General features: G+C 41.4%; 1 protein-coding gene across 3 annotated transcripts in view; it reads right to left on the reverse strand.

Moving 5' to 3' along the window:
• Positions 1 to 14,219, reverse strand: part of MTA3 (metastasis associated 1 family, member 3) — a 204,990-nt gene that overhangs the window by 103,214 nt on the left and 87,557 nt on the right. For all 3 annotated transcript variants that reach the window (XM_011935914.1, XM_011935915.1, XM_011935916.1), the window contains 2 exons: positions 12,667 to 12,730; positions 7,925 to 8,042 (listed from right to left, as the gene is read on the reverse strand). In XM_011935914.1, coding sequence (XP_011791304.1) covers positions 7,925 to 8,042; positions 12,667 to 12,730 — 182 coding nt within the window. The remainder of the gene's footprint in view (positions 1 to 7,924; positions 8,043 to 12,666; positions 12,731 to 14,219) is intronic.

The following is a 14,219-nucleotide window of genomic DNA, read 5'->3' on the forward strand; positions in this document are numbered from 1 at the left end:
GGTTCAAGCCATTCTCCTGCCTCAGTCTCCTGAAGTAGCTGGGATTACAGGTGCCCACCACCACGACCAGCTAAATTTTTTGTATTTTTAGTTGAGACGGGGTTTCACCATGTTGGCCAGGCTGGTCTTGAACTCCTGACCTCAGATGATCCACCTGCCTCAGCCTCCCAAAGTGCTGGGATTACAGGAGTGAGCCACCGCACCCCAGCCTCTTTTTTTTTCTTTTTTTGAGACAAGGTCTCGCTGTCACCCAGGCTGGAGTACAGTGGTGCACAACCACAGCTCACTGCAGCCTCCACCACCTGGGCTTATGTGATTCTCCAGCCTGAGCCTTCTGAAGTAACTGGGGCTACAGGCATGCACCACCACGCCCAGCTAATTTTTTGTACTTTTAGTAGAGATGGGGTTTCACCATGTTGGTCAGGCTAGTCTCGAATTTCTAACCTCAAGTGATCTGCCAGCCTCAGCCTTCCAATTCCAAAGTGCTGGGATTACAAGCGTGAGCCACCATGCCCAGCACCAATTCCCTATTCTTTTGGTAACCTCAGGATGGCGGTATTAAAAACTTATGTCATCTGGCTCTTCTTTGAGTCTCATAGTGTTTATATTTAAGTGTTATGATAGAAGAGTCAAAAAGTTAAAAAAAAATAAAGTTGCAGTAAGCTAAAGTTAATTTATTACTGAAGATAATTTTTAAATAAAATTAATATAGCCTAAGTGTACATTGTTCATAAAGTCTACAGTAATGTCCTAGTCCTTCACATCCACGCACTACTCACTCATTGACTCACCCAAAGCAATTTCCAGTGCTGCAAGCTCCATTCACGGGAAGTACCCCACACAGTGGGTGCACCACTTATTATCTTTTTACTGTATTTTTACAATGCCTTTTCTATACTTAGCTATATTTAGACACATAATACTTACTATTGTGTAATAATTCCCTACAGTATTCAGTATAGTAGCATGCCGTACAGGTTTGTAGCCTGGGAGCAATAGGCTACACCATATAGCCTGGGTGTTTAGTAGGCTGTACCAATCTAGGTTTGTGGAAGTGCGCTCTATGATGTTGGCACAGCAATGAAATTGCCTAATGACACATTTATCAGAATGTATTGCTGTCATTAGGTGATGCATGGCCATAAAAGAATTTAGTTTTGGGCCAGGGGCGGTGGCTCAAGCCTGTAATCCCAGAACTTTGGGAGGCCGAGACGGGCGGATCACGAGGTCAGGAGATCGAGACCATCCTGGCTAACACGGTGAAACCCTGTCTCTACCAAAAAAATACAAAAATACTAGCCGGGCTAGGTGGCAGGCGCCTGTAGTCCCAGCTACTCGGGAGGCTGAGGCAGGAGAATGGCGTAAACCCGGGAGGCGGAGCTTGCAGTGAGCCGAGATCTGGCCACTGCACTCCAGCCTGGGCGACAGAGCAAGACTCCGTCTCAAAAAAAAGAATTTAGTTTTGGAAGTAGATATAAAATGTTTTGAATATCTACAAATGAAATAGTTCTAAAATAAGGGAAAGGATTAACTCATCTGGATAAGATTATAATATATGGCAACAGTAATCAAAATAATACTGTATGTACTACCATAAAAACAAACACAATCAAATGTACAGAAATAGACCAGACCATATAATCATTTATATTTGAAAATGTATGTAGTATTATAATTATGTAAATATTAACTAACATTTATTGAATGGTTACTATGTCCCTATAAATTTTTCATACCTGGCCTCTCCCCACTAGGTGCCCCTTCCTACCTCCACCGCCTCTACCAGACTTGACAACTAAAATGTCTACATATTGTCTAATTCTCCTGAGGACAAAATTGCCCTATGGCTGAAAATTGCTGTTTTATATGATGGCAATCAATACCTGCTTAAACAATTCTTATAGGTCAGTATTTCTAAGTTGACGACTATCCACTACATTGTTAAGACGTTCATATTCTGCAAAACTACCAATTGAAGGTAATAACGTTTATGAAAAACTAGGATAAAACTCTCAAAACCTAAGAAAGTTAGTAACCAGAGCATTCCAAAAAAACTAACAATCATAATAAAACAATTAAATCTCTATTGCCATTTGCACCAAGCATAAAGGTCCACTGATCTTTTAGCTCCTTAAACCCTGGATTCATGCTTCTTCCACTGAGCTGTAGGTCCCTTTTTATAGCTTCAAATAAATTAAAAATCGAATCTAGAATGCAATTTTTCCCCCAAACACTGGAGGAAATATCTTCAGAGTCTCTTTATCTGTAACTCAAAGCTTCCCCACATAGTTTTAACATAGTGGAAAGTGCCTCAGATTTTCAGGCCACAAAAATCAGCCACTGCTTAAATCAAAGGAAGGCACTTTTGTAAAAATTTCCACTTGCTCTTTCTTAAACTCTCCTTACCTGTGAGAACACTTGTTTCCCTTATTGCTGGGGAAGGTCACACACGAACTGACACAATTTTTACTCTATACTAACATTTTCCTATTCGCCAACAGAATATGAGTTAATACAAGTTTTTTTTTTTTTTTTTTGAGACGGAGTCTCGCTCTGTCGCCCAGGCTGGAGTGCAGTGGCCGGATCTCAGTTCACTGCAAGCTCCGCCTCCCGGCTTTAGCCATTCTCCTGCCTCAGCCGCCCGAGTAGCTGGGACTACAGGCGCCCGCCACCTCGCCCGGCTAGTTTTTTGTATTTTTTTTTGGTAGAGACAGGGTTTCACCGTGTTAGCCAGGATGGTCTCGATCTCCTGACCTCGTGATCCGCCCGTCTCGGCCTCCCAAAGTGCTGGGATTACAGGCTTGAGCCACCGCGCCCGGCCTATACAAGTTTTAAGTGCATACAACGTAACAAAAGATACACTAATTTAATTATTGAACACTCCAGTATGACTGGTGATAATAGCGTTTTTTCTGGAGAGGGAGTCTCTCTCTGTCACCCATGCTGGAGTGCAGTGGCGCGATATCAGCTCACTGCAACCTTTGCCTCCTGGGTTCAAGCAATTCTCCTGCCTCAGCCTACCAAGTAGCTGAGATTACAGGCACCCGCCACCACACTCGGCTAAATTTTGTATTTTTTAGTAGAGATGGGGTTTCACCAAGGTTGGTCAAGCTGGTCTCAAACTCCTGACCTCAAATGATCTGCCCGCCTCAGCCTCCCCAAGTGCTGGGATTACAGGCATGAGCCACTGCACCCGGCAGATAACAGCTATTAAATGAGTATTACTAGAGGCCGGGGGAGAGGACTGTAACAGCTGGGCATGTGCTAGCTGCAGGACAAGAATTACCTCATTTGCTCATCGCAACGACAGAATGTACCACCTACGCTATCATTCCCTGTTTAAAGAGAAACGGGAACTTGGAGGGGTTAATCATTTCCCCAAGGTTACTCAACTAAAACACAGTATAGTCAGGATTTACCCAAACTTGTGAACCTAGAGTCATTTTCGTTTAATAATTTAATGTTGTTATAACATACTTTAAAGGTTGAAATTTAAATTTAATATGTAAAACAAATTTTTTCTTAAAACTCCAATGTTACAATACATTTAAATAATGACTCAAAACTTCTCATCTCTTTTATGGAAAATTTTCTAGGTGATTTATTCAAACTCAGTGAAAGATGTAAAATCTAAAAGACGCCTTTACTTTCATTTCTAAACTACATACTCTTCTTTTCAGATCTCTAGAGTTTATTAGGTGATGGGTAGCCATAAATGAATTTAAAAATCGAAAAGCCACAAAAAGATTTATTCCCTAGCAAGGCAAATGCCACAACAATCTCTTAGTATCCATTAAGACATGTTCACAAAGAAAGCAAGCCTGTAACATATCCTGGCAGAGTGCTGCTGCTGCCACCTACCCAAGATATTAATTCCAGTTCTACATTCCATGCGAATGCAAATTAGAATCTGGCCACTGGTGGAAATGTACCCACTCAGGAGTACTAAAAGGTTTAGGAAGAATGGATTCCAGCAAATCCTAAACATCTGTTCTTGAATATAATATGTCCTACTATTTAACTTCCCTGCAATCAGGTACTAGCTACATATGGAAGTTTCTGTGATGGCAATGACCATTTCAAGTGTGGTTAATTACTGGTATACCTATTGGTATCCCCACTCCTTCCCCCCCAAAAATATAGTCATTAGAAAAAAGAAGGGTGGCCAGGCGCAGAGGCTCATGCCTGTAATCCCAGCACCTTGGGAGGCTGAGGCAGGTGGATCACCTGAGGTCAGGAGTTCGAGACCAGCCTGGCCAACATGACGAAACCCTGTCTCTGCTAAAAATACAAAAATTAGCTGGGTGTGTGGTGGTGGGCACCGGTAATCCCAGCTACTCAGGAGGCTGACGCAGGAGAATCGCTTGAACCTGAGAGGCGGAGGTTGCAGTGAGCCAAGATCACACCACTGTACTCCAGCCTGGGCAACAAGAGCAACACTCCATTTCAAAAAAAGAAGGGTTCTTTAAACCTTGCATCTACTCAGTTGCCTGATTACAAGTGAAAAGAAACATTCTGGATATGCTTTAATGCTTCAGACTGAAATAAGAGTCCAAAATGGCTTCTACATTTATGATGAAAAATATGGTATTTTTCAATAAAATCTATAAATCTGTTGTTTTTGTTAGAGATGAATACTTAACAAAGAAAACTACCAAGTTATAAAATGTAAAAACAAATACCCAGAAGTAGCCTTGAAGAAAGGGAAAGGCATTCCTTGTTTCTGGTTAAAACATTCCAAGACTGCTGGCAGTGGGGGGCAGGGTGGGAGGCAGGTGGGGTGGGGAGATGGCTCACACCTGTAATCCCAGCACTTTGGGTGGCCAAGGTGGACAGATGGCTTGAAGTCAGGAGTTCAAGACCAGCCTGGCCAATATGGCAAAACCCCATCTCTACTAAAAATACAAAAAAAGTCGGGCGTGGTGGCACATGCCTGTAATCCCAGCTACTCGAGAGGTTGAGGCACAAGAATCGTTTGAACCCAGGAGGCGGAAGCTGCAGTGAGCCAAGATTGTGCCACTGTACTTCACTGGGTGACAGAGTGAGACTCTGTCTCAAAAAAAGTTTTTCTCTGTAGCATGTGATGCTCGATAGGATTTTGCCTACAGTAGACTTCCTTCTTTTGAGTCTCGCTCTGTCGCCCAGGCTGGAGTGCAGTGGCGTGATCTGGCTCACTGCAACCTCCGCCTCCCGAGTTCCATGCCATTCTCCTGCCTCAGACTCCTGAGTAGCTGGGACTACAAGTGCCCACCACTACGCCCAGCTAACTTTTTGTATTTTTAGTAGAGACAGGGTTTCACCATGTCAGCCCGGATGGTCTCGATCTCCTGACCTCATGATTCGCCCACCTCCGCCTCCCAAAGTGCTGGGATTACAGGGGTGAGCCACTGCACCGGCCAGTAGACTGCTTTCAAAAACAGGGACAGCCCTCTCAAACCCTGCCACTGCTTTGCCAACTAAGTTTATATAATATTCCAAATCCTTCATTGCCATCTCAACAGTGTTCACAGCATCTTCACCAGGAGTAGATCCCATCTCAATAATCCACTTTCTTTGCTCATCCATAAGAATCAACTACTCACCCATCCAAGTTTTACCATGAGATTGCAGCAATTCAGTCAGTCATATCTTCAGGGCCCACTCTCATTGTAGTTTTCTTGCATATTATATCCACCATATTTGCAGTTACTTCTGCCACTGAAGTCGTAAACTCTTCAAAGTTATCCACGACTGTTGGAATCAACTTCTTCTAAACTCTATTAATGTTTATATTTTGACCTCCTCCTATCAATTACAATTGTTACTGGCATCTAGAATGGAGAATCCTTTCCAGAAGGTTTTCGATTGACTACTCAGATCCATCAGAGGAATCATTACCTATGGGAAGTATAGCCTTAGGTGATGTTATTTCTTAATAATAAAATGTGAAAGTCAAAATGTCTCCTTGATCCATAGATTCCAGAATGGATATTGTGTCAGCAGTCATGCAAACAATATGCACCTCCTTGTACATTCCCATCAGAGCTCTTGGATGATGAGGAGCATTATCAATGAGCAGTTTTTGAAGGGAATCCTTTTTCCTAAGCAGTAGGTCTCAACCGAGAGCTTAAAATATTCAGTAAACCATGCTGTAAACAGAGGTGCTGTCATTTAGGCTTTGTTGTTCTATTTACGGAGCACAGGCAGAGCAGATTTAGCATAATGCTTAAGGGGTCTGGGATTTTTGGAATGGTAAATGAGGACTGGCTTCAAGTTACCAGCTGCATTCGTCACTAATGAGAGAGTCAGCCTGTCCCTTGAAGCTTGTAGCTATGAAAGTCCTAGATGGCATCTTCTTCCAATAGAAAGCTGTCTTACCTACATTGAAAATCTGTTGTTTTGTGTAGCAGCCTTCATCAGTAATCTTAGCTAGACTTGGATAACTTGCTGCAGCTTCTACATCAGTACTTGCTGCTTTACTTGCACTTTTATGTTATAGTGAAGAATTTTTTCCAGCTTCCTCACCTCTCAGTCTTCACAAAACTGAAGAGAGTTAGGGCCCTGCTCTGGATGAGGCTTTGGCTTAAAGGAATGTTGCTGGTGGTTTGATCTTCTATCTAGGCCACTAAAGACTTTCTCCATGGTATCAGCAGTAAAGCAGTAAGGCTATTGTTTTCTTTTTTAGACAAAGTCTCACTGTGTTGCCCAAGCTGGAGTACAGTGGCACAATCTTGGCTCACTCCAACCTCTGCCTCCCAGGTTCAAGGGATTCTCCTGCCTCAGCCTCCCGAGTAGTTGGGAATACAGGCACACACCATCACACTTGGCTAGTTTTTGTATTTTTAGTAGAGACGGTGTTTCACCATGTTGGCCAGGCTGGTCTCGAACTCCTGGTCCCAAGTAAACCACCTGCTGTGGCATCCCAAAGTGCTGGGATTAAAGGCGCGAGCCACTGCGCCCAGCCTGTTTTGCTTTCTTATCATTTATGTGTTCACTGGTGTAGTTTTTTTTTTTTTTTTTTTTTGAGACAGAGTCTTGCTCTGTCGCCCAGGCTGGAGTGTGGAGTAGCACTTTTAATTTCCTTCAAGAACTTTTCCTTTGCATTCACAACTTGACTAACAGGGGGAAGAGGCCTGGCTTTTGGCCTGTCTTGGCTTCTGACATTCCTTCCTCACTAGCTTCATTTCTTGCTTTTGATTTAAAGTGAGAGACATACTACTCTTCCTTTCACTTGAACACTTACAGGCCACTGCAGGGTTGTTAACTGGCTTAAGTTCAATATTGCTGTGACTCATAAAATAGGGAGACCCCAGGAGAGAGAAAGAGGCAGGGAAGGGACAGTTGGTGGAGCACTCAGAATACACAGCATTTATCAATTCAGTTTGTCCTCTCATATGGACACAGTTCATGGCCCCAAAACAATTACAACCATTACATCAAAGATCATTGATCATAGATCACCGTAACAGATAATAATGAAAAGGTTTGAAATGTTGCAAGAATTACCAAAATTTGACACAGAGATACTGTCCTGTTGGAAAAATGGCACCAAAGGACTTGCTCAACAGGGTTGCCACAAACCTTCAATTTTTTAAAAAGCTAGATATACATGAAGCATAGCAAAAACAAAGCACATTAAAATGAGCTAATTTTGTACTTCTAAAATTGGAAGTGCTGGCCAGGCCACACCCATAATAGCATCCCCTTTGAGAGGCCGAGGTGGGAGGATTGTTTGAGGCCAGGAGATCAAGACCAGCCTGGGCAACATAGAAAGGCCTCATCTCTATTTATTTATTCATTATTTTTTACAAAGAACAGTAAAATTGCAAGTGCTTATAACTTTTAGACTTTGCCCTGAACATTGCTTCTTCCACATGAGGACATGTATATTTGAGTTTCAAGATACATTTGTTTCACAGAACTGCAAACATGCAGAAAAACATACCTTCTAACAGCATTTCTGGAATGTCTGCTTGATATCTAGGTCCCACTCTGATTTCACCTTTGTCAGCTAATAGCGTTTTCAATGAGGGGTCATAGACCAATGAGTAGAAGAAGGTATCCTGAAAAATATGACAAAATATGTAGGTATACTTAACTCCTTCTACTTTTTATAAAGCATTAAAATCAATGTCACTATAATGAACACATAAACCCCAGAGAGTATATAAAATTTCATTTTGGTGAATAAACTCATAAATCTTTAAGGAGAGCACGGTGTTACTGTCATCATGTAAAACAGTACAAAATTAAATCGAGCCAAAAAGAAACAGCTTGAAACAAAGTAGATTATAAAGTTCTATTATTTGTTTTAGTCTAAAAGAAAACCATTCACTCTCTAAAGCAGAGTTTCAAAAGCTAGCAAAATTAAACCATAACTACCAAGGTAAGACATCTAAAGTCAAATCATCTTATAAACTTCTGAAGTCCACACCAAACAGAAGGGAAGACTTCACAGATACCAGGTACTCTTTTGTAATGTCCAACCCAATTTTTAGTCAAAAGATTAAAAGGTATACATATCTCACATTAAACTATACATGAGTTGAACTTGTGTGTGGTTTACTGTTATAATAATATCACTTTGTAAATATTTAATTAAACATGTATTAACTATAATTCTGCAGTTTTTTTTTTTTTTTTTTTGAGGCGGAGTCTCGCTCCGTCCCCCAAGTGGCCGGATCTCAGCTCACTGCAAGCTCCGCCTCCCTGGTTTGCGCCATTCTCCTGCCTCAGCCTCCCGAGTAGCTGGGACTACAGGCGCCCGCTACCGCGCCCGGCTAGTTTTTTGTATTTTTTAGTAGAGACGGGGTTTCACCATGTTAGCCAGGATGGTCTCGATCTCCTGACCTCGTGATCCGCCCGTCTCGGCCTCCCAAAGTGCTGGGATTACAGGCTTGAGCCACCGCGCCCGGCAATTCTACAGTTCTTTAAGTACTGAGGCATGCGTATGTATAGACAGATATACAAACATAGCTATATACACGCTCACCGGCAGCATACACACCAAAATCTCCGGTCCTCCCTTACAAAGCTCGTATGTCCTTGTTTCTGAGCCTAATGGGCAAAATGACCTGGCACCAGTCCTTTGTTGAATTCCATATAACCACTAGAGATTATCTGAACCAGCAAAGTCCCGTCTTCTGCTTCCCACTATGATCCCAAAGATCATCTGCTGCCCAATTCTCTGTATTATATCCTGGAAGGACCTGTCCCTACTATCAGAAATTTACCAAGCCCCAGCCAAGGAAACTGCAAATAAAAGATAATCTGTCAGACAGTAAAAGTCTCTCCTGTGGGACCTCTTACATACTGTGATAAGGGGAAAGGGAAAAAAACAGAGTTATTCCATTCACTGAGAAATTCTGTGCTGTATTTTATTCATTGCTCACTGTCAGGAAAAAAGATTTAAACAAAAAAACTGTTTAGAAAAAAAAAAGGGGGGGAACACCAATACGTGACAATTTATGCATATTGTTAAAGTGCTATCTAAGGAAAAGAAAAAATCTGCAGGAATAGATAAAACAACCAGCTTAGGCCAGGCACGGTGGCTCATGCCTTTAATTCCAGCACTCTGGCAGGCTGAGGCGGGCAGATCACCTAAGGTCAGGAGTTCGAGACTAGCCTGGCCAACGTGGTGAAACCCTGTCTCTATTAAAAATAGAAAAATTAGCTGGGCATGGTGGCAGGCACCTGTAATCCCAGCTACTTAGGAGGCGGAGGCAGGAGAATCACTTGAACACAGGAGGCAGAGGTTGCAGAGAGCCGAGATTGCACCAATGCACTCTAGCCTGGGGGACAAGAGTGAGACTTCGTCTCAAAAAACAACAACAACAACAACAAAATTAACAAAGCTACAGGGGATGATCACTATGTAATCAGAAGTGTTTGATTTTTTGTTTTGCTTTAAAGACATGAGTAATAAATATTACTCAGTAACTGAAGTTATTGCCATTGGCTCACCATCAGATTTTTTTTTCTATTTTTTTAATAGAGATGAGCACTCACTATGTTGCCCAGGCTGGTCTCAAACTCCTGGGCTCAAGCAATCCTCCTGCCTCAGCTTCCCAAAGTGCTGGGATCACAGACATGAGCCCCTACACGCAGCCACCATCAGATTTAAAAGCAGAGATACGCCGGGCATGGTGGCTCACGCCTGTAAACCCAGCACTTTAGAAGGCTGAGGTGGGCGGATGACCTGAGGTTGGGAGTTCAAGACCACCCTGACCAACATGGAGAAACCCCATCTCTACTAAAAATACAAAATTAGCCAGGTTTGGTGGCACATGCCTGTAATCCCAGCTACTCGGGAGGCTGAGGCAGGAGAACGGCTTGAACCTGGGAGGCGGAGGTTGTGGTGAGCGAGAGATCGCGCCATTGCACTCCAGCCTGGGCAACAAGAGCAAAACTCCGTCTCATAAATAAATAAATAAAAGCAGAGATACTTCAGGTTACTTGTTATCTGTAAAACCTATTAGCATGCTACTCCAATAAAAACAAGAGCTTGCCATACTCTACAATATAATAAGATGAAATGACTATTTGGGTCATATACGTTGCTTAAAATCCTTAGATTTGTATGTCCTGATATGGGAAAATATTCAAAATATGTTTGGTTTATAATAGAAGTCGTAAAAAAAAGAAGAAACGGTTCCAGACAGGCCAATTTCAAGAACACAGAGTTAAAAGTAAAGGATGATAATTACAAAGTTATTCTTTGGGTTACCGTCTTCAACTATGCCAATCTCAATATTTTAAAGTGTTTATATATTTAGGGGGTAAAAGTACAGAGTTCTTATATGCATACATTGTGTCACGGTAAAGTCTGGGCTTTTACTGTACCCATCAATAGTGAACATTGTACCCAATAGGTAATTTTTCAATCCTCACCCTTCTCCAATGTCTATTTTTTATTTTTCTTTAGACAAGGTCTCACTCTGTCACCCAGACTGGAGGTGCAGTAGCGCGATCTTGGCTCACCGCAACTTCCACATCCCAGGCTCAAGCAATTCTCTTGCCTCAGCCTTGCGAGTAGCTGGGATTACAGGAATGTGCCACTACCTCCTGACTAATTTTTGTATGTTTAGTAGAGACGGGGTTTTGCTGTGTTGGCCAGGCTGGTCTTGAACTCCTGACCTCAAATGATCCACCCGCCTCAGCCTCCCAAAGTGCTGGGATTCCAGGCATGTGCCACCACGCCCAGTTAATTTTTGTATGGCCCGGCTAATTTTTGTATTTTTAGTAGAGACAGGGTTTCACCATGTTAGTCAGGCTGGTCTCAAACTCCTGCTCTCATGATCTGCCCGCCTCGGCCTCCCAAAGTGCTGGGATTACATGTGTGAACCTCCACGTCCGGCCAAAAAAAAAATTTAATACAATGAAATGCATTGAATGTTTTGCCTTTTTCTTTCTGCTTCTGTGAAATAATGCTAATTTCTGGGCACTATCATTATCCATACTATAATCCATTCTGTTGGACAGACTAATGACAAGTCTATCATCTAAATTTTACAGAGGTAAGTTATGAAGTCTATAAGCCTTTTTTCTGCTTTGAATATGTATTTTCCTGTTAGTTTTCTTATTTCCTATTAGGTTTTCTAATGTATAATGGGTTCTGCATGATTGTATCAAACTTTTTCTGTTATATTTTCTTCATTTGAGATAAATGGGCAACATGTGAATTTAAGATTTAAAAAGAAAAAAAAAACAGGCCAGGCACAGTGGCTTATGCCTCTGATCCCAGCACTTTGGGAGGCTGAGGAAGGTAGATCACCTGAGGCCAGGAGTTCAAGACCAGCCTAGCAAATATGGCAAAACTCCATCTCTACCAAAAACACAAAAATCAGCTGGGTATGATAGCAGGTACCTGTGATCCCAGCTACTTAGGAGGCTGAAGCATAAGAACTGCTTGAACCCGAGAGGCGGAGGTTGCAGTGGGCCAAGATCACATCACTGCATTCCAGACTGGGGGACGGAGCGAGACTCTGTCTCCAAAAAAAAAAAAACATACACATATGTAATAAAGCTTTTGGGGGAGAGGAAAAAAATCAGAAAGATGAAATACTGAAGCATCACTAACACTAAAATATGTTTCCCACCATACAAATAACACTGCTTTAAATGTCACCTAAAACTATGCATACCATGAAATATTCTGGTTATAAGAATTTCCTCCTTTCAATGAAGCGTATGCTCTATCTCAACTTGTTAACTACATTTCTTGTTAAGGTTTAGTAAAAAATATTTTTAATTGACAAAATTTATTAGGATTCCAGAAAGCAGACCACCAATGGTAAAATCTCATCTGGAAATAGTCTAAAAGTAAAACCATTTATTCAAGAAATAAAAACAAAAACAAAACATAAAGGGAGCTAAGCACACTAAAGCATTAATTTCATAAAGTCAAAAATATTCATCCACTATCAACTAAATCCATGTACCATTCTCTATAATGTCTTTCATTACCAACTGAAAAACAGACACAGAAGTTTTTGCTAACCCTTATCTCAGATAACCAGAAAAATCAAATTTACCCAAATGCATTCTAGTCATTACACTTCTACCATAATACTGCTATTAATATGATGGTAGAATAATACTTTTGTACAAAAAGAAATAAATTCCAAGGGAAGAGCTTCATGTGAAATAAAGGGGGAAAAAAACAAAACAAGTATGATTGTGAATTACCTCTTTATCAAGATATGACAATACTGATTCTGTCTCATTCAGAAGGGCAACACTGCACTTTCCCCTGTTGAAAGAGAAAAAAAGAATAAATGTAACAAAGGCCACCTCACCTTCTCAGTGATGAGAAATAAAAACTTAAGAATGTGAGATTGGTATTAAGAAACTACATGGCAGTTAGGAATATATATTTTTTCAAACAATTTAAACCCACTTTACAATCCTATAAAAAAAAGGCCGTCTTTATAGGAATTTCTTGAGAGGCTAGCTTCTTGGAGTAATTGTGTTAGGCAATAAATCCTAATAATATGCAACACTTTATAGGTAGTTTCTGTTTATTCAAGAAAAAAGAGTACAATGAGACCTTCAGACTCAGAGTCAGTTTCTGAACCTATAAATAGATATTATGAGGTAATTTTATACAGGGCTGTGCAGACAAAGCCACCACCACACAAACCAATGCCTAAATAATATTCAGATTTTTATGAGCAGCCACTAACTACATTTAAGAACCTAGAAATAGGCCAGGCGCGGTGGTGCAAGCCTGTAATCCCAGCACTTTGGGAGGCTGAGATGGGCGGATCACGAGGTCAGGAGATCGAGACCATCCTGGCTAACACGGTGAAATGCCGTTTCTACTAAAAAATACAAAAAACTAGCCGGGCGAGGTGGCGGGTGCCTGTAGTCCCAGCTATTCGGGAGGCTGAGGCAGGAGAATGGCGTAAACCCAGGAGGCGGAGCTTGCAGTGAGCTGAGATCCAGCCACTGCACTCCAGCCTGGGCGACAGAGCAAGACTCCGTCTGAAAAAAAAAAAAAAAAAAGAACCTAGAAATAATACACATTCATATCAGGATACAACTAATTCATCTTTATTGAGATGACTCTAAAAACTAGTTAAAATTTCAACACATGGAGCTTTCTATAGAGCAAGGGGCAAAATAAACATTGACAGATCCACGGACCTTGCGGTCTGACAGCACTTACGTTTGATCTGAGTTTGGAAACTAATGTCTATTTTTATAAGGCTTGTCTAGACTCGGAGAAAAATTGAGGCTATGTAGGTAGAGGCATTTATTACAAGCACTTTCAAAATGATCCTAACCAGCCTAAAAAAATCAGTATAGCTAATACAAATCTGACAGGAGCATTTTGAAGATTATTCCAGTTACAAATACTGGTCAGGGCTCACAATGCTTCTTTAAAATGTCATAAGATCATTTGATTTTCTAAACAAAAATTAAGACATCTCCAAAAGCCAACATGCAAAAACAAAGATATCACATATATATTAAGTGAGACGTTAGAAATTAGCAGGGCATAGTGGCACATGCCGATAATCCCAGCTACTCAGGTGGCTGAGGCAGGAGAATCGCTTAAACCCGAGAGGCAGAGGTTGCAGTGAGCCGAGATCATGCCATTGCACTCCAGCCTGAGCAACAAGAGTGAAACTCCGTCTCAAAAAAAAAAAAAAACATACACATATGTAATAAAGCTTTTGGGGGAGAGGAAAAAAATCAGAAAGATGAAATACTGAAGCATCACTAACACTAAAATA

The sequence above is a fragment of the Colobus angolensis genome, unplaced genomic scaffold (assembly GCF_000951035.1).
Source record: "Colobus angolensis palliatus isolate OR3802 unplaced genomic scaffold, Cang.pa_1.0 Scaffold15, whole genome shotgun sequence".
NCBI classification, from domain to species: domain Eukaryota; kingdom Metazoa; phylum Chordata; class Mammalia; order Primates; family Cercopithecidae; genus Colobus; species Colobus angolensis.